Source organism: Lipotes vexillifer, unplaced genomic scaffold (genome assembly GCF_000442215.2).
Source record: "Lipotes vexillifer unplaced genomic scaffold, Lipotes_vexillifer_v1.1 scaffold447, whole genome shotgun sequence".
Taxonomy (NCBI): Eukaryota; Metazoa; Chordata; class Mammalia; order Artiodactyla; family Lipotidae; genus Lipotes; species Lipotes vexillifer.
The window spans coordinates 1366141-1385064 of NW_006786302.1; the positions used below are offsets into that span (position 1 = coordinate 1366141).

The 18924-nt window shown below is 45.1% G+C and overlaps 1 protein-coding gene across 1 annotated transcript in view; it reads right to left on the reverse strand.

The window, feature by feature from the left end:
- PTPRM (protein tyrosine phosphatase receptor type M) overlaps positions 1–18924 on the reverse strand; it is a 594672-nt gene that overhangs the window by 53087 nt on the left and 522661 nt on the right. Inside the window, 1 exon segment of the mRNA XM_007458456.1 lies at positions 6620–6717. Within this exon segment, the coding sequence (XP_007458518.1) occupies positions 6620–6717 (98 nt within the window).

Genomic DNA, 18924 nt, shown 5'->3' on the forward strand with positions numbered 1-18924 from the left:
CCCTGCTCCTCCTTTGCCCTCCTAGAAAGGCATTTCAGACCCCTACGGACAAGACCTCAACCAGCCTCCAGCCTCCGGGTTCACAGTACCTCCCCATCAGGGCTCCAGCCACCTGCGTCAGACCACTCGCTCCTTCCCAATCTTTCATTTACTCCCCTTTCTCTGTTTTCCCTCTAGTGGTTTCTGTCTCATTCCTGCCATTTAAAATCTCTTCTCCCATTTAAGTCCAGCTCCTCACTACCTCCTCCATGCAGTCCTCTGAGATTCCCTTAGGCAGACTCAGTCCCTTCACTAGGGTCACCATCACTCTGACTTACGTGTATTATAGCTGATGGTTTGAATGTTCGCTAATACCATAGTTTATGTTCTTCCAGGACAAGTGAATTATAAATACCTTTGTATTTCTTAGTGCCTTGGATACAGTAAGTGTATCATTAAATGTTGCATACATTGTGCTGAAAAGGGATCAGAAAGCCCACTTTTGGGTTAGTTTGTGAACAAGACAAATCAGGCTCTTGGGTTGATTTTCTAACTTTTTACAGAGGGGACCTGAGATGGTTGGGCCGAGAAAACCTCAAAGGTTCACAGGGCCGCTACGGAGTCTTCTGTACTGGAAGATCTGGCTTCGTGGAGGGAGGGGCTTGCAGGGGGCCCCTCTCCTGCTGCTGATGGCTCATGACCAGTTAGGGCCTCATTTCTTGGGTGATGTGCTGGAGGAGGTGACGTGAAACGCGGCGGGGCCTGGGTGGAAATCGTCACAGGCCACGGTGCAGACTTCCTCTTTTTTCCTAGTTTTGTATTAAAGTTATGGAGAGAGGCAAGGCTTGAATCAGCTACATTAATATGACCGCTGAAATGGCTGATGGTAGATCAAAATGGAGAGGAATACTTATTGAATGAGTGTAAATTCATCAAAAGTTAAGGCTATAATTACCCAGGTCACAAAATGTCAATCTTAAATATTTAATTCATTAAAAAAAGATCGATGAAAGGCAATCGTGAGAGTTCAAGACAGAAAAATTTCAGCAATGTCTTCAAAAAGAATTTGTCTCTTCCGTTTCATGTACAAATTGGAACAGCTTAAGAAATTTTGTGAAAAATATTATTATTTTGTCCTGTTAGGCATTACCTGTGTTACTTTTACTATTAAACAGTATTTCCCCATGTTATAAAGGGGAAAATCTTGCTTCTCTCTTGCTTCTTCCATTGATCCTGGATCTGGTGGCTTTTGTAGAAAAGCAAATGTTCTTTGTTGTATGTGACAGGTGCACTTGAAATCTTAATATACCTTCCTTGCATGTGAATTTGACAGCTAATTCTGACGAACAGTGTTCATTTTTAACTTTTTTCTTTTGTTACCCTTTTAGTGATAAACCTTGTGAAAGGAATTATAGGTCATCTGTTTAGGTGACCCCCTCGCATCCCTTGCATTGATGGGGGTTAACATCTCTGGTCTCTACTTCTCTTAGCTCCAAAAGCCTTTATCAGAACTCTTCAGAGCAGCTCAACGATAATTTTCCTACCTGACTCTGAGACCTCATTTGGCTTTTTAATAAACAGTCACATTCTAATGAGGCCTTCATAAAACTGACTAAATATGTTTAGAAATCATTAGCTTAAATTACCAGTGGAAAAAAATCTCCTTTGGGAGGCCCCCAGATTTGGTTCTAAGACTTTTGGCACATGAATTAGTGCAACACAACGGAGTCCTGAGGCTCCGCGGAAACCGCGTCAACGGGAGTGCCTGCGAAACAGGCGATGGATAAAGAGCTCAGCGTCTCTCGGGTGGGTTCATTAAAGAGGGAAAACAATCACAGCTCATCCGGTGCAATTTACATGCCAGGTGTGCAGCTGTCGCCGGGTGCCAGGAAAACTGACAAGGGTCCCTTCCCACAACACACGGGCTGAGAGGGACGCACGGGGGTGACCAGAAAGTCTTAGATAATGACAGGTCCTGGCAGATGTGCCGGGGACCCCGCTGGAGGGAAGTGCAGCGTCTGAGTCTTCTGCACAGGTGCTGCGACAGGGAAGGCCTCCCAGCGGCTCTAACACCAGCAATTACAGCGGCCTAATGCGGAGCACTGCAGGGCAGAAATCTGGGGAAAGCTGCCCGGCTCTGACTTAATGAATCAAGCCTGTGTAAACAAACAGCGTTCCCGGGCTCATGCCTGATTCATGAAGGACACACTGCGTGCGTGCGCTCAACGTGCTAAGTAGCTAGTTGCTCCCCTTAAAACCATGTCATTTTCATTTCTTCAGTGGTTTGTTGCTGCTGTTTCCAAGCATGGAAAATGGAAAGGTCATCTCTCAACAAATGTGCAGCATGAACAATGGGAAACAGCCTGGAATAAGATTCGACTTTTTCCCGGAGGGCATGTGACCTTTTGTCAACACCCCCGAATCACACCAGACATTTCAAGGACAGATGCCATTAAGTGCATTACTAATTGAAGACAGGTTGGTCCAAGAGGCTGATGGTAACAGGGGAGGACTCTCCAGAGCTTGCCACATCCCCACAAACCCGGTAAGGATTTGCAAGGATTTTTTGTTTTAGTAGGCTTACCAGACCTAAAATTACTGAATTTCTGTGAGCCTGTGGGCTTCCATTTATGGCTGAATTTGAACCCTGACTCCCCTCTTCTGCTGCACACTGTTAGCTGAAGTGTCCACGGTTATTTGTCAGAAAGAATAGTTTCCATCAAAAATATCAACAGTGGCCACCCTGTATGGGACGGGTCCAAGTGCCTGATGGAAGGAACAGAGACCACCACTGCCTGGCCTTTTTATTTGCTATTGTTCCAAGGCAGGTAACTCGGAATGAAACTTGCATTCCAGCAAAAGGTGCCATGTCCAACAGACAGTGGGCTTTGGTGTTTGAAGCTTTTTTACTATAGTAATTTTATAGCGCAATCTCCCTTTGACCTGTTAGCCAAAGACCATGCTGTCCTGATTTTTCCTTAAAGGAAGAGGGTTTATCGTATGAAAACAGCTCACCTCTAGTTGAGACAGGCTGGGACCTGGGACCCTTTGTTGCAGTGCTTGCACCTGGACACACGTCTCTTCAAGCAACAAAATACAAAGAAACTATAAGGGACTAAAAAATAACTGCGTGCATGCACAGTTGGGGCAAATTCTGGACAAAAGATACAAAAAGACAACTGCCACTTGTGAAGAGCCAGGAGCAAAAACAGGGCACATGCCCCCTGCACACGCCACCACCAAAGGGGTGGGCAAACCCCCTAAGCCACGCCTCCGGCCTGACCCCTGGACACACCCCTACCCTCACCCCATACAAGGAACCAGCTTGCCCTGCCTCGGGAATAAGCATGGGAACCTGTTGCTTGTTTTCGCTTCCCCCTGCTGCAACACAGGCCCCAATAAAGCCTGGCCTGAATTTCTTGTCTGGCCTCTTATCAATCTCTATTGATTAAGGAGGCCAAGAACCCTGGTTGGTAACACAGTCACTGAGTCCTGAGATAGCACACTTTGGAATTTCAAATAAGCAAAAAATACACGTGTGCCTTCTTTATTTAAAAAAAATCCAGTAGTAGTTGTTATTTTTAATAATTATCTACTTTTCAAAATAATTTATCTTGGGATTATTTTAAGTGAGCTCTGATGCAAATATGTAAAATCTGGTAAATAACTTTCAAGGAATACAGTTATTGGGAAAGCAAAGCAGTGCAAAGCAGTCTCCACATCTCTCTTGCTCCTTATCATACCAGGGGCAGTCAACAAGTATTTGTGAGATGAGTGAAGATTCAGGATGAATCATACATTTCAGGGGAAGAAACAGATAAAATATTTAGCTTAGCTGTTTCACAGTTAACCTAGCAGATGCTAACTAATCTCTAACAATAAGAGGGAAGAATTCGCATTCATTCACTTTGTTGGGCATTTCCTGAGTGCCAGGAGGGAGAGACCAACAATTTGTAAGGTGGTCTCCTCCCTGAAAGGAGCTTGCTTTCTGGTGCAGTTGAATTTTTTTTTTTTTTTCCTCCAGTGGTCATTACTGCTTTCATAGCAAAATACTGATTTGGGGTGAAAAAAGGTAATTTATAGATATCACTGTAGGTCTTAGCTTTGCTGGAGAAAATGTAAGGGTTACATTAATATCTATGTTTACGTAGTCCTCGGAATGGGGTGGGAACTTCTCTAACCACCTGACACGTAGAAACTCATTTAATCTTTACAAGATCCCTATGAAGCAGGTGCTATGACATCTCCACCGCCCACGTGAGGGGTTGGTGGTGGGGAGCTCAGCGACTCCCCCCACCCCCTACTTCCAGCCAGCTCCCCTGCTCTCGATGTCTCCCAGGAGACAGGGAATTGAGAGACGGAAATGGTTTTTACACTGTTAGTATGTAAACTAGTGCTTTGTAAGCTTTTCTACTTTACATAAGGGGCCCATAGCTTCTCCCCACTTGTCTTGTCACTTTACTAATATCCTTTATTCTACAAAAAATTTTACATTTTAATAGTCAATTTTCCCCATCCTTTTCTTAGCGTGTTGAGCTTTTGGTATATTTGAAACACCCTTAAAACAAAGGCCATAAATATTTTCCCCATATTTCCTTCTTAAAGTTTTAAAGTGTTTAAAACTTTTGGTCTTTATTTAGTATTCATTTATGGGCTTTTTTTTTTTTTTAGTCCACATGAATAATCAAATGTCCCAGTTCAATTGATGGAAAAGCTCATGCTTTTCCCACTAATTACACATTTTCCCACGAATGCCTACATCAACATCTGGGCTCTCTTTTTTGATCTGTTGGTGTATTTATTTCTTCCTAGTTTGTGGTATCTATAATTTTCCCTTTTGCTATGTCCCTTTCTGGTTTTTATATCAAGGTTATACTCGCCTCTTAAAGTGGGGCAGTAGTCTTTCTTTTTCTCTTCTCCGAATAGTTTTTATAAGATTTGAATTACCCATTCCTTGACTATTTAGCAGAATACACCCATAATACGTTTGGGACTAGTGCTTTTCCATGGGTCACTTTTTTTTTTTTTTTGCGGTACGCGGGCCTCTCACTGTTGTGGCCTCTCCCGTTGCGGAGCACAGGCTCCGGACGCGCAGGCTCAGCGGCCACGGCTCACGGGCCCAGCCGCTCCGCGGCATGTGGGATCTTCCCGGGCCGGGGCACGAACCCGTGTCCCCTGCATCGGCAGGAGGAGTTTCAACCACTGCGCCACCAGGGAAGCCCCCCTCCCACTTCTTAATGTCTCTCTTCTTCCCGGTTTGTGCTTCCTGTGATACCTTCTGAAAATCCATTTTTTTAAACAGATGTATTGAAGAAGTATGTGATGTACAAAAAAGCTCATGTGCACAATTTGATGGGTTTTGACACATGCAGATATCCTTGGTACCTTGGTACCTTGGTACCATCACTACAACCAAGGTTATAGACAATATCCACCAACTCCTGTGGTTTCCTGTGTGCCTTTGTTCTTGGTGCATGCCTGTGCGCGCGCGTGTGTGTGTGTGTGCGTATTAAGAGCACTTATCGTGAGGTCTACCCTCTTAACAAATCAAGTATGCGATGCCTATCGTTGACTACAAGTACACTTTGTACAGCAGATCTCTAGGACTTGTTCATCTGGCGTAACTGAAACCTCATACCCACTGAACATCAAGCCCCCACCTCTCCCTCCCTGCAACCCTTGGCAACCACTCTTGTACTTTCTGCTTCTAAGAATTCGACTGTTCTCCATCATTCCTATGAGTGGAACTGCGCAGTCTGTATCCTTCTGTGACTGGCTTATTTCACCTGGCGTGATGTCCTCCAGGTGCATCTGTGTTGTAAATGGCAGGATTTCCTTTCTTTTTAAGGCCGACAGCTAATCTTAAGAAACAACCCCTTTATGGTTTCTGCCCCGATATCTCAATTCAAGGCTAATCTCTAGGCTGAGGGTAGATCTCACAATGTCAACCTCTCTAAGAAGTCCTCCAGCAGAACCATAGAATTGGGACCACTATTCAACAAAGCAGTTGCACCCTGTGTATCTTCTCGTTTTAAAATTTCCCTTTGGAAAGAATCCTGTAGCATCCCACGACCGAGATCTTAATTACTTAAGAAATTCCTGGTTAAATAAAAATAGCTCCCCCGTAGTCAATACAGATGAAGTAACCCAAGACCTTGGGGTGGCGGGGGGATGGGTGGGGGTGGGGAGGGGGTCGGAGTGTGGTCTCCACTTTACAGGTCGGGAAAGGGAGGAAAGGAAAATCTAAGCGAGAGGAGATGCTGGATTTCTAAGCCCAGGATTGACTCCAGGCCTGCTGGCTGTTCTCAGAGTGGATTTCCCAGAGGTGGGGAATGCAGTCCTGTCTCCTGGGGCCTCCCGTTGTGTTCTGAAACCCAACAACCAGCATGCATGCTTTGTCGTGTTTTTGTGTTGTTGTGCGCTCAATATAGCCGGATAACAACTGCTTTTAAATCTTGAGTGCCTTTTCTGTCTGTTGCTATCACAACAAATGAAAGCAATTCAGGTTCTGTTTACTGATCATTTATAAGCAAGCGAGAGGAGGAGCCGTGGTAGTTGATATTTTTTGGAAGGACACACACTGCTTCCAGAGCTGGCTAAGCAAGGAACAAATGACCAGCAGGCGGAGAGGACCACTTACCCTCCCCACTTCCACCAGGTTAGTCACCATGATGATGCTCGCTGTGTTTTCATGCCACACCATCCTCCAGAAGTCATAGATGGTCTCTTGCATTGGTCCTGCAGCAAAACACAGCAGAGACTTTTGTTTTCTTTGTGAGTTTGCAACTGGAAAATTTCTGGGGCTTGCAAAGAAATCTATGGACGGCCACAGGCAGTCCCCTTACTTTTCTAGGTGGACAGAGCTCTCCTTCTAGTGTTGATGCGAGAGGGTATTCTTCCTAAAACGACACCCTTAGAAATACTGAATTTTTCACTCATGGTTGAATTTTCTCGTGTCATCCAGTGTATCTGCATTTGAGCTCTTTTGCCCTTCTTAAATGACTGCCGTGAAAGAAAGTTATTTCTTCATCATTTAGCTATTTATCTCCATAATACTCAAGAGTGAAATTTAAAAAAAGAAATGGGTACCATTACTCTTCCTGCTAACGACTGGCAGATATACCGGGAAACGGTATATAGAACGAAATGAGCATCTATAGGAAAAATGGCCTTTTCTTGTTTCTAATATTTTTCTTATTCTGTGCTGTCAAATTAATCCTTTTTAAAAATTTCGCCTGACTCCTTCAAGGAAGAGAGGAGTTGGATTCAAGCAGTTGTACTTCCTGTCACTGAACGTGACCGGGATCTGCTGCCCCAGCTTTTGGGATCTTAGTATTCAAAAGCTCTTTTTATGGACTGGGAAAAAAAGAGGGAAAATATGGGTTACAAAATGCCAGTGCTATAGATACTGTATAGGTACGGAAAGCTGGAACTTAAACTTTCTTTTAATGCAGATTTTTTAAAAACCCAAACTCGACTTTATGCCCATGCATGTTTGAGGGTCTACATGTAACAGCATAAATCTTTATACGACCAGCAGACATGTGAGGACAGGAGAGAAAGACAACTTCAAAGGCGTGGAGAGTCACGTTACACGGGGACTCAGATGAGCATTTAGGGATGGGTCGGGACAGCTGTGCTGCTGTATCTGGACACTGCAGATCACTCGGTCTGGAGCTCAAACATGTGAACTTGAGATCTGCCTCTGGCTCTGAACTGGCTGTGTGATTTGGGGCAAGTTACTTGGGCCACTGAGACCTTTAGTGTCTGCATCTCTCTTTATCTACATACTGATTTCAGGAACACGTCTCAGGGTTATTTTAAGGATTCGTGGAATGAACGCACACTTAGGCATTTTACACACAGCCAAGTGTCAGAGCAAAACAAGGTGCCTTTACCTTAAAATATTATAAGAAACGGAGGGAGATAAATTGGAGGTATATTTAAAGCAATTTGGGCTATAAGTTGATCAATTTTAAGCCAGGTGATGGTTACATGAAGATTCATTATACAATTCTGTCGACTTTTGTACATATTTGAAATTTTCTATGACAAGTCTTTTTTTTTTTTTAAAGAGATATATTATCATTGAGTGTAGAATTTGATCAGTAAAAACAGAAAGCTTTCTCCGTAAATTATTTTGCAGAAATCAGTAGGTTAAGCCATAGGTTAGGAAGAACTTGTAGCCTTCATTTGCCTTATAAAATGAACATTAAGGAATTTAACTCAAACCTTCTAAAGCCCAAGGTAATAAAAGAGTTGAAACTGCAAAAACAAAGACCAAAACCAAAACAAAAAAAAACAAGGTGCATTTAAAGATATTTATTAATGGTCACTCATTGGCTGAGCAATGGGGGCACAGCCGGGGGCCCCTTCAGTCACCTCCCCTTCCTGTTGACCAATTACCAGTTGGCTCCTGTGTACTTTTTCGTCTTCCTCACTGTCAAGCCTCATTCCCTCCTCCCTGGAATGCAAACATCTATCGTTCCTCCTGCTGCCATGGCTACACTCTTCCCCTCCCCGTGAGAACCCCCCCCAACTGCTGAGCCTCTGCGTCGAGTCCCCTTATGGAACCTTGCACACTGCCCACCATGAAGCTGCACCTGCCATTTGGCCCCGTCCCTTGGCATGTGCGTGCCATTCTCCTGATGCATAGGCTGAAGACTTCAGTGACTTTAGTCAAGGTTACAGGGGGCACAAGTAAACATCGGATTCCATCAATCACTATGCTTCTAGCTTTCAGGGAGAGAGGTGCCTCCGTTGTGTACTTAACAGCTTGTTACTTACTCACAAGGAAAAAACACCCTGAGTCCATCTTTGTGCAAACAGATAGCCTTCCCAATGTGACCCTGAAACACAGGGCTGACACTTTCTGCTTCCTTCGCTAGATGCACAGGCCTGTGCCACCTAGTCTGAAACTTCTAGAAACAGTTCTGATGACAAGGGCTACCGTGGATGAATCAGATGTCCCAGCATGGCGGAAGGCGAGTGCCTTCAGGGAGAAAGCCCCCTCTCCCATCTATGCCCAACAGAGACATTCACGGCTGGGGGCAAGTTCCCAGGTACAACTCACTTGCCCTTTCTTGGCTTCAGACCCTGTTGTGATGACTTGTCTCAAGTTCCGGGGGGCGGGGGCGGGTGGGAAATGTGGCTGTCGTGGTTTAATGCCCTTTCCTTAGTGCCTGTGGCACACCCAGCACATGGCAGTTCAATGAATAACTGAATGAATGAATAAGTCTGTATGCATCAGGATAAACCACATTATTTACTATTATACTGTTATATTAAATATAAAAATATTAAGTAATGTTAATAGATAATATGAGTCCGTTTCTTGACGTATTTCAGAGATTATCTGTAGAAGCTAGAAAGCACATTGCCTTTACTCCTTCCCGATTCATAGACGGGGGGCATCTTTTGCAGAAGCCTCTTCAGAATGAGCGTGATGGTCACACAGTCCACAGAGCGCCGCCAGGCAGTGCTGCAGGAGCTGGTCCCAACCACTAAGCAGGTGGCTCCTCTGAGGCCCCCTGCCCCGAGGCTTTGCCTCCGATCTTAACTCAACCCATGATCCGGAGCCAGAGTGTGATCCTGGCTTCCACTAACTGTTCTCCATCGAAGGCAGTGGTTCATATTACATTTTACATATTACATATGTAATATGTAATATTACAATTACTGTGAAGCTTCTAAACAATTCTGATGTCCTAACCCAAGAGACTCTGCATTTATTGGCCGGGGCCGGGGGCTGGGTCTCCTGGGGAAGGACCACAGATCTTCAGCATCGGGGCATTCGGCTGCACCTCTGACCTGTCACGTGGTCTCCTATGGAGGTGGAACTGTGGAACACCCAAGATTTGTAGGTTTTGAATCTACTGAATAGTCTAAGCCGTATACAAGCTCTTTGAATCAAGAAATCCCAATTCTTTCTGATTTAGAAGGAACTTCCCTCATAAAACATTATCTGGGAACATGGCTGTGCCATTTTACTGAGGGGCAAAGCGGTAGTTAAGGTGACACAAGTTTTTTAATGTTTACTTAACATTTGGGTTTGGGTTATCTTTAAAATAAAGGGCATTTATAAGAATTAGAGGCTCACTTGGGTGATGACAATGATCACTAAATCATCATTTAGTCTTGATCATTTTCTTACCCATTGACCTGGACTAAAAAAAAAAAAAAAAAAAAAGATCAGGAGAGAAGAATGCATTAGGTGAGGGTCTTTTTAGTGCTAAAATTAGGACAGGTATCCAGAAGAACTAAAACAGTTTGGGGCTAAGATCTGAAAATGAATTTGAACACAAAGATTATTCTAAGTTGATCTGAGAAAGAAAAACATTGGTGCTAGAAAAGGTCCCCCAGCCTCCTTCCTGGGTGGCACCATGTGCTGTTGGATGTGAGCGTGGTCCCCTCCTGTACACCACTCAGCTCCTCCCACACCTGGGGCAATTCAATGATGAAGCTGCTCAGGGTGGGTACTGGAGAGTCTTATCTTGGCTGACGATTCAAGATATTTTCATGAATGTTCATTGAAATCTTGTTTTTTTTTTTTTTTTGGGGGGGAAACCCGGAAAAAGGAGGGAACCCAAAGGTAAGGTTTTTTTTTTTTTTTTTTTTTTTCAATATGTGGGCCTCTCACTGTCGTGGCCTTTCCCGTTGCCGGACGCGCAAGCTCAGCGGCCATGGCTCACGGGCCCAGCCGCTCCGCGGCATGTGGGATCCTCCCGGACCGGGGCACGAACCCGTATCCCCTGCATCGGCAGGCGGACTCTCAACCACTGCGCCACCAGGGAGGCCCCCAAAGGTAAGGTTTTTAATGCAAAATTTGTCAATCCTGTTTTCCTTTTCTCTTCAACATATTTCAAATTATTTCCGGAGACCCGAATACATTATGATTCAGAGATACACATCTCCAAACAAAATCAAAAAGCACACTGGAGGCTGGGGCGGGGTGACCTCACTGACACCATGTGGTTTTAGCAGCTCCTGATGGCGTCGGATGACTGTGGCCATTGTGAGCCAACACCGAGAGTCTCCAGATGCGTGCCTGGTACACAGGGCGCTTACTCTCAGTCCCATACCGTCGCTGGGCTGAAACGGGGGGAGGACCACCTGAGGAGGACCACCTGGGGGGGGCCAGGGATGTATTCCTAGCCTTTGATGTCTGTCTCCCAAAAGCTGGAAAACACCCTCAGCATGGGGAGAATAATCCATGGAGAGGTCACTGGAGATTGCTCTCAGGGTGGACAAACAGCTAAGCTCCTAGGACAAGGAAACAGCAGGCAAAGGATGCTGAGAACCCCGCTCCCTCTGGCATGAATGGCTGCAATGACAGCCCCGGAAGGTATCTGATTTCTGCAGTTGCTGGCTGGGTGCGAGCCCCATGATCACTGTGGCCGTGCGTTTACAGATGTTGGCACACTAGGTGGGAAGGTTATTCTCAGCAGCTGTCCCTGGGGGACTGAAGCGTTTAAAAGGTAAGGTCCTGAAATTTCAATAGCATCGGGCCAGGACCACATCCCACTTCCCTGGTGATCGTCAGCACGCACAGACCTCTCTCTGCTGAGCAGAGACGTGCGGACGGGTGTTCTTACACCACCCAGCCCTGCAGGAGCAGCAACAACAAAGGGCAGAGAGAACTAGAGCAGAATGAAAACAATGAAAAGCCGTGAAAAGGGTAAGTGAAAGACATTCAAGGATGGCTCTATTGTGGAAGACTAGTTCTCTAGTTCATGGGCAGTGGGAGATATTAAAAATAATAATTTCAGGGCTTCCCTGGTGGCGCAGTGGTTGAGAGTCCGTCTGCCGATGCAGGGGACACGGGTTCGTGCCCCGGTCCGGGAAGATCCCACATGCCGCGGGGCGGCTGCGCCCGTGAGCCATGGCCGCTGAGCCTGCGCGTCCGGAGCCTGTGCTCTGCAACGGGGAGAGGCCACAGCAGTGAGAGGCCCACGTACCGCAAAAAAAAAAAAAAAAAAAAAAATCATAATTTCAAACCTTGATAGATGACTCCTACCCCTCCTTTTCACATTCTCATTTCTATATAGTATGTTTTCTGCGTTAGAGCCACAGGAAGTCAAGGTCCTTGGAGCTCATGGTGGCGTATGAGAGTTTTTGGAAGAGAAGAAAGGGTACAGATACGAATTGGTATTCCACTGTAAACAGGATAATTCCTAACTTCTTTTGAGCTCTTACTATTTCCCAGGTCTCCTTTGAGTGTTTTACATGTATTATGTCATTAATTTAAAAATCACAACCTTATCTGATAGGTGCTACTCTTCCCCATTTTACTGAAAGGAGACTGAGGCAGAGAGAGGTCAGCAAAGTTGTCCACGGGGTGAGGTCTAACCCCACCGGTCACACTGCCGCCAGGTAAGCATCCAAGGAACTGGGAAGGGCCCTACCTGACAGGTGTGTGTGTACAAGTCATCACGATCCCGGCAAGAGTAGAAGAGAAGGAAAGCCATGTCAACCACCGAAAACCACCTTTTTAAATGAGATCAATTTCCCTCCTTTAAGCCTCCCATGGTCCCACTGCTATAGAATAAAGACCAAATTCGTGGGCACGTCCTCTCCCAAGGCCCCTTCTCCGCAGCCTCAACCTCCCCTGCACCTGAGCATCTCCAGAACCCAGCACATCCTGGTTTACTCCCTCCGTTTTCACCGCCCCCCACACCCAAGCCACGAGCCCCCTGAATGACCAGCGTAGCCTCACCCTCGGGCTCCCTCAGCCTGTTCTCCCCATCTCAGCCACAGCTTGCCTCTGGAAAACGTTACTTTCCTGCTTAAAAATCTTCCAAGGGGTTTCCACTGAGGAAAACCCAGATTCCTTAATGAGGCAAATGCGGCCCCGCACAGCCTGTGCCTGGACCGGGTCTCCAGTCTCGGCTTTTGCTGTCGCAGGTGCCACCTCCTTGGGATCCCTGAGACGATCCCCTGCCCGGACCCCTCCGAGCTTGCTTCATTCATTCTTATCCCCTTCCTGGCCCCTGGTGGGAATCTGAGTGTGCGAGCCAAATCCACGGGTGAGCACTTAGCCTGCTCTGTGCCAGGCACCCTGGGAGGGATGGTGAGGGATGCAAAAGTGGTAACAGAAATATAGCCCCTGCTTTCAAGAGGCTTGTGGCTGTATAGGGTGGAGATAAGGCAAGAACACACCACACTCGCATATAAAGTGCAGTAAGGTCGGCGTCCTGGGACTCTTGAACTTCAACTGAGATGTGCACACCTCTGCAGACACAAGGAGACTTTCCAAGGGGTACATGGGTAGTTTCCAAAGTAGTAATTTCTAGACACTTAGCGGCTTTATGGACTCTGCCCAAACTGATCTCCCTGAGGAGTTCCAGGAACAGTGGTCTCTCTCAAACTTGACAAAGCCCTCACTCATCTTTTTTTTTTTTTTTTCTTGCGTTATGCGGGCCTCTCACTGTCGTGGCCTCCCCCATTTGCGGAGCACAGGCTCCGGACGCGCAGGCTCAGCGGCCATGGCTCACGGGCCCAGCCGCTCCGCGGCATGTGGGATCTTCCCGAAACGGGGCACGAACCCGCGTCTCCTGCATCGGCAGGCGGACTCTCAAGCACTGCGCCACCAGGGAAGCCCCTCACTCATCTTAAATATTACTATGGGGCCCTGCCCCGGTGAAAAGACGTGCAGGTGTGAAACCAAGGGATGGACTGAAATACTGACCCTGGAAACTCACAGTGCTTCCTGCCTTTCCTTATGAAACATACGTATATAAAGGGAAAAATTTGGTGTTAAAAATGGGATGTTTTGGTTCATCCTGAGATGCTCTGAATTCAGGACATCCAAAGTGGTAGAGGCTGGTAACACTTATTCTTTTAACTGGAACTGGGCTGTTCTGTAGGACAGCCAAGTTTTCCTGGATGCAAACCGCGGATGAAAGTTTCATGCGTTTTCTTTCAGATTCGGTGTGCTTTAATCTGTAAGGTGGTTAAATTCTATTTATTGCACATCATAAAATATTTATTCTCATTATATCAATCCTCATTTTATCTTAGAAGATAATTAAATATCGCCTATCTCCTATTAATAAATAAACGTATACAAACCTATGATGAAGACTTTAGATAGCAACTTATAATGTTCAAAGGGGGTACATAGTTTTTTCAAACTTCTTTTGGGGATTCACAAGGGAAACCATTTGCAGAGCGTGTCAGCCAGTGATGTATGTCTACAGTAGCCAATGTCAGGAAGAGATCATAATTCTTCCTGCAGTGGTGGAGTGCAGAGTGGATGTGACTTTGGCGGGAGGAATGAGGGGGGCAGGTCCTCTGGGTGAAACATCCAGTAGGGGTGACTTAGTGCCACCTGAGTGGGGAAGGGACACGTGGGAGCCATCTTGAGACAACATGCGCAATTTTTACAAGAATTGTGGGTTCAGACTTTGTGAGTAGTAGAGACACAACTAGGGAGCAACGTTTCAGACTGAAAGCCTTACTGAAAGAAGGCAGAGGAAGTGTTTGGCTGTCTGAGAGGAGGTGGGCTCGGCCCGATGTGTGACGAGGTATCCACAGCCGTAAGGAAGGAAGGAGGAAGGAAGGAAGGCGGCCTGGAGGAGGTGGGCCCAGTGGGCTAGAAAGCTGAGCCCAGGTATCAAAAGGTCAAGTCCAGAGGGAGCCCCTGAGCTTCCCACAGGTGCAGACAGACATCAGTGTCCATAGTGGAGGGATCTACTCTATTTATTGAACAAAAACTCCCGAAAGGGCTTCCCTGGTGGTGCAGTGGTTGAGAGTTCGCCTGCCGATGCAGGGGACGCGGGTTCGTGCCCCGGTCCGGGAAGATCCCACATGCCGCGGAGCGGCTGGGCCCATGAACCGTGGCCGCTGAGCCTGAGCGTCCGGAGCCTGTGCTCCGCAACGGGAGAGGCCACAACGGTGAGAGACCCGTGTACCGCAAAAAAAAAAACCTCCCGAGAAACACGACAATGTTGAACATGAACAGTAAAGAACCGTAAACAAAGAGATCATGCTCCATACCAATTAATGAGAGGGAAAGTTATAAAATACTCTAGATATATTAAAAAATATTAATATATTCTGAGGATGGCTCCCTGGCATCCACAAGGCCGGTGGAAACCAGCAGTGGAGACATCCAGGCAGTGATGCCTGGAACCCCAGGGCCCGCGAGCAGCATGTGGCTTGCGGTGGTGATTCCGGGGCAGGAAGGTCACACAGGGCTGGGCAGGGGGACAGGCCCCTGCTGGCCTCACAGCACCACTGACAGGCTCCCTGGTGCAGAGCAGGGGCTCAGGTGGGCTTCAGGCCTGGGCTGGGCTGGCTCAGGAGCCAGTGGGTCATAGATGCATCGGCTGACCTTTGAATCAGACTGAGGTCGACAGGGCTGCCCTTGGAGGACAGTTTTGGATGCAACCGAGCAGCATTTTAGCGCAGTACCATTGCTTTGTCGGCAGAGGAGCTGAGGGCTCTGGGCTGGAAAGTAAGGGCACCTGGGAAACGGGCTGAGAAGGATGGTGGACAATGAAATGAGGCAGGTGGATAAGTCCTCAGGCCAGGTGTGTTTTACATGCACCATCTCATTTATTCAGCATCACAACTATGTTTCTATCTTACTATGAGAACCAGGCTTAGGAGACTGAGTGACTTTGAAGCTGGGATTCCCACCCACATCAATCCAGGTACACTTTGAAAATTTCAGAATGACCCCCAAGCCCGGGGGCCTTGTTTGTGCACATCAGCATTTAACTACCTGATATAACTGGATGGTGTGGGGTGCACACCGAATGGCAGAAGCACAGAGGGAAGGGGTGGGGACCCTAAGGGCAGTGCAGCTGCAGAAGCTAGGAGTCCTGGCTTTGGGCGCTGGCCGGGCGGAGGCTTGGTCAGGCCCTGTGGCATCCAGCTCACTCCAACGGAACCAAAGACCCCGATGCTGAAACACCAATGTGGAAAAGAGAGGCCTAAGATTTACGCATTCATTTTCAAGCTCATAAATAAAAGTCGCCCTGAATTTCTGATCCATTATTGTTATCGTTGCTGCTGGAGATAATCTACAATAAGTATTATGAAGTCAGTTACTCAACGTTCCAAACATTAGATGTCCCTTTAGTGGTTTCCGAATAAGTTTTTATTACAAAACTTTAAGTGATTTTTCCATCTGATGCTTCTGATGCTTCTATAAAACTTACGTTTATAATTTTACATTTAGTAGCTTTTCATTTTTGCAGTAGTGAAATGTAAAAGGTAAAATATGCCACCATGCTTTACGGACTGTATCTGTCTGCTATGTCACAAAAGTGATAATGGTGACACAGAAAACAGTTGGCTTCTGCATTAATAATTAGTAATCCTTAACAACACTTATTTGATAGGTGCATTTGCTCTCCCCTGAGGCTACTTAAGTGAAAATCATGGAATTTTTATGAATAATTTTTGGTTTCAGCTGCAGAAAAGGAAAAGTAAAGTTGAGATGGCTAGGTGCATAGGATGAAATTTGCTTATTTTCCTGTATTGTTAAGAATATCCCCCCCGATTACCATTTGAAAGAAACAATAAAAATCAACTAAAGATTTAGAAGCAAACACTGAGAAATTGTTCCGTGATGGGGAAAACTTGGGAATACTTTATTTAACCTAAATTCAAAAATATAACTGGCAGAATTTTCTAAGGACAGCTCTCATGTGAAACACCCTTTATGTCCAGCATTACAGGGTTAGAATGTTCACCAGTGGAAATTTAATTTAGTGACCAGTCCAGTGGAATTTTAATTTTAATTTAGTAAAAGAAGATTGGCATTGAAGCTATAATGAAATAATGCCTTGTTAGAAGTAGGGTCATACCTAAATAGACATTTCTCCAAAGAAGATATACAGATAGCCAACAAACACATGAAAGAATGCTCAACATCACTAATCATTAGAGAAATGCAAATCAAAACTACAATGAGCTATCACCTCACACCAGTCAGAATGGCCATCATCAAAAAATCTACAAACAATAAATGCTGGAGAGGGTGTGGAGAAAAGGAACCCTTTTGCACTGTTGGTGGGAATGTAAATTGATACAGCCACTATGGAACAGTATGGAGGTTCCTTAAAAAACTAAAAATAGAACTACCACACGACCCAGCAATCCCACTACTGGGCATATACCTTGAGAAAACCATAATTTCAAAAAGAGTCGTGTATCACAATGTTCATTGCAGCTCTATTTACAATAGCCAGGACATGGAAGCAACCTAAGTGTCCATCGACAGATGAATGGATAAAGAAGATGTGGCACATATATACAATCGAATATTACTCAGCCATGAAAAGAAATGAAATTGAGTTATTTGTAGTGAGGTGAATGGACCTAGAGTTTGTCATACAGAGTGAAGTAAGTCAGAAAGAGAAAAACAAATACTGTACGCTAACACACACACACACACACACACACACACACACACACACACACACATATATAATCTAAAAAGGTTCTGAAGAACTTAGGGGCAGGACAGGAGTAAAGACGCAGACGTAAAGAATGGACTTGAGGACACGGGGAGGGGGAAGGGTAAGCTGGGACAAAGTGAGAGAGTGGCACGGACATATATACACTACCGAATGTAAAACAGATAGCTAGTGGGAAGCAGCCACGTAGCACAGGGATATCAGCTCGGTGCTTTGTGACCACCTAAAGGGGTGGGATAGGGAGCGTGGGAGGGAGATGCAAGAGGGTGGAGATATGGTGATATGTGTATATGTATAGCTGATTCACTTTGTTTTAAAGCAGAAACTAACACACCATTGTAAAGCAATTATACTCCAATAAAGATGTTTAAAAAAAAAAGGAATAGGGTCATAAGTGATGACTTAATTAATGACATTAAACAGTGGGCTTTTTCTTTCTTTTTCTTTTGTTTTTGGTTACTACATTTCTGTGGCTCTCACGCAATGACAAACCCCTTCTTACACTGGAGTAGGTTTACCCACTGCCTGAGTTTTTTTTTTTTTTTTTAACTTTTCTACTTCTTTTCCTTTTTTAAATTAAAGTATAGTTGATTGGTGAGCAGGAACTTGCTGAGTACCCTGTTTCTCCTAAATTGGCTCGCAAGGTGCTCCTCTTACATCTGAAGAAACTAGGCATACACTGTGTGTGCATCCACTTCCTCTAGGACACACCATCCACATGGTGATGTTTACACCTCACTCATACCATCCCCTAAAACTCTCTTTTCAGACTGAAATAAGAAAGTGTGCCAACATGAACTGAGCAAACATTCATGGCTTTCTCTAGATAATTAGTGTCATGGGATGTCAGTTTCCAGGTACATTACTAGAACATATGAAATCCTGATTGGACACCAAAAGGTCATGTCAGATTTAATTATGAGAAAATCGGTATAAACCAAACACTAAAGGACAGGCTACATATAAAATCTAAAACAGCTTGGGAAAGGTCTGTCTGTAGTATCAGTCATAACCCCTCAACTCTTGGCTCTTTTTTGGTTAATAATCTGACTTTCATCTTATTCACTAAAAATAATTATAAAATACTAAGAACAATAAAGAATAATATAGTAGGTATTATTTAATGTCTTAATAAAGATAAATTTAATCAATAGCCACTTTCTCCTAAGAGATACCAGAAACTTCGTATTTAATCGTCACCTTCCCATTTTTTATATTTGTATTTTTCTAGTATCTTAATTCCAATATGAGTTCATCCTATGTTGATTAGTCATTATTATAATTCTTCTTCTGTTGTACATTTTTATAGCCTTCATAATTTTGATTGTGGTTTTCCTTAATTTATCTTTACAAGGAAAAGTTTGTGCATTTCCACACCACTCTTAAATATGTCTCAAGTCAACGGTAAAAACAGGTAAAGAAGCACCTTTTTTTTTTTTTTTTTTTTTTTTTTTTGCGGTACGCGGGCCTCTCACTGCTGTGGCCTCTCCCGTTGCGGAGCACAGGCTCCGGACAC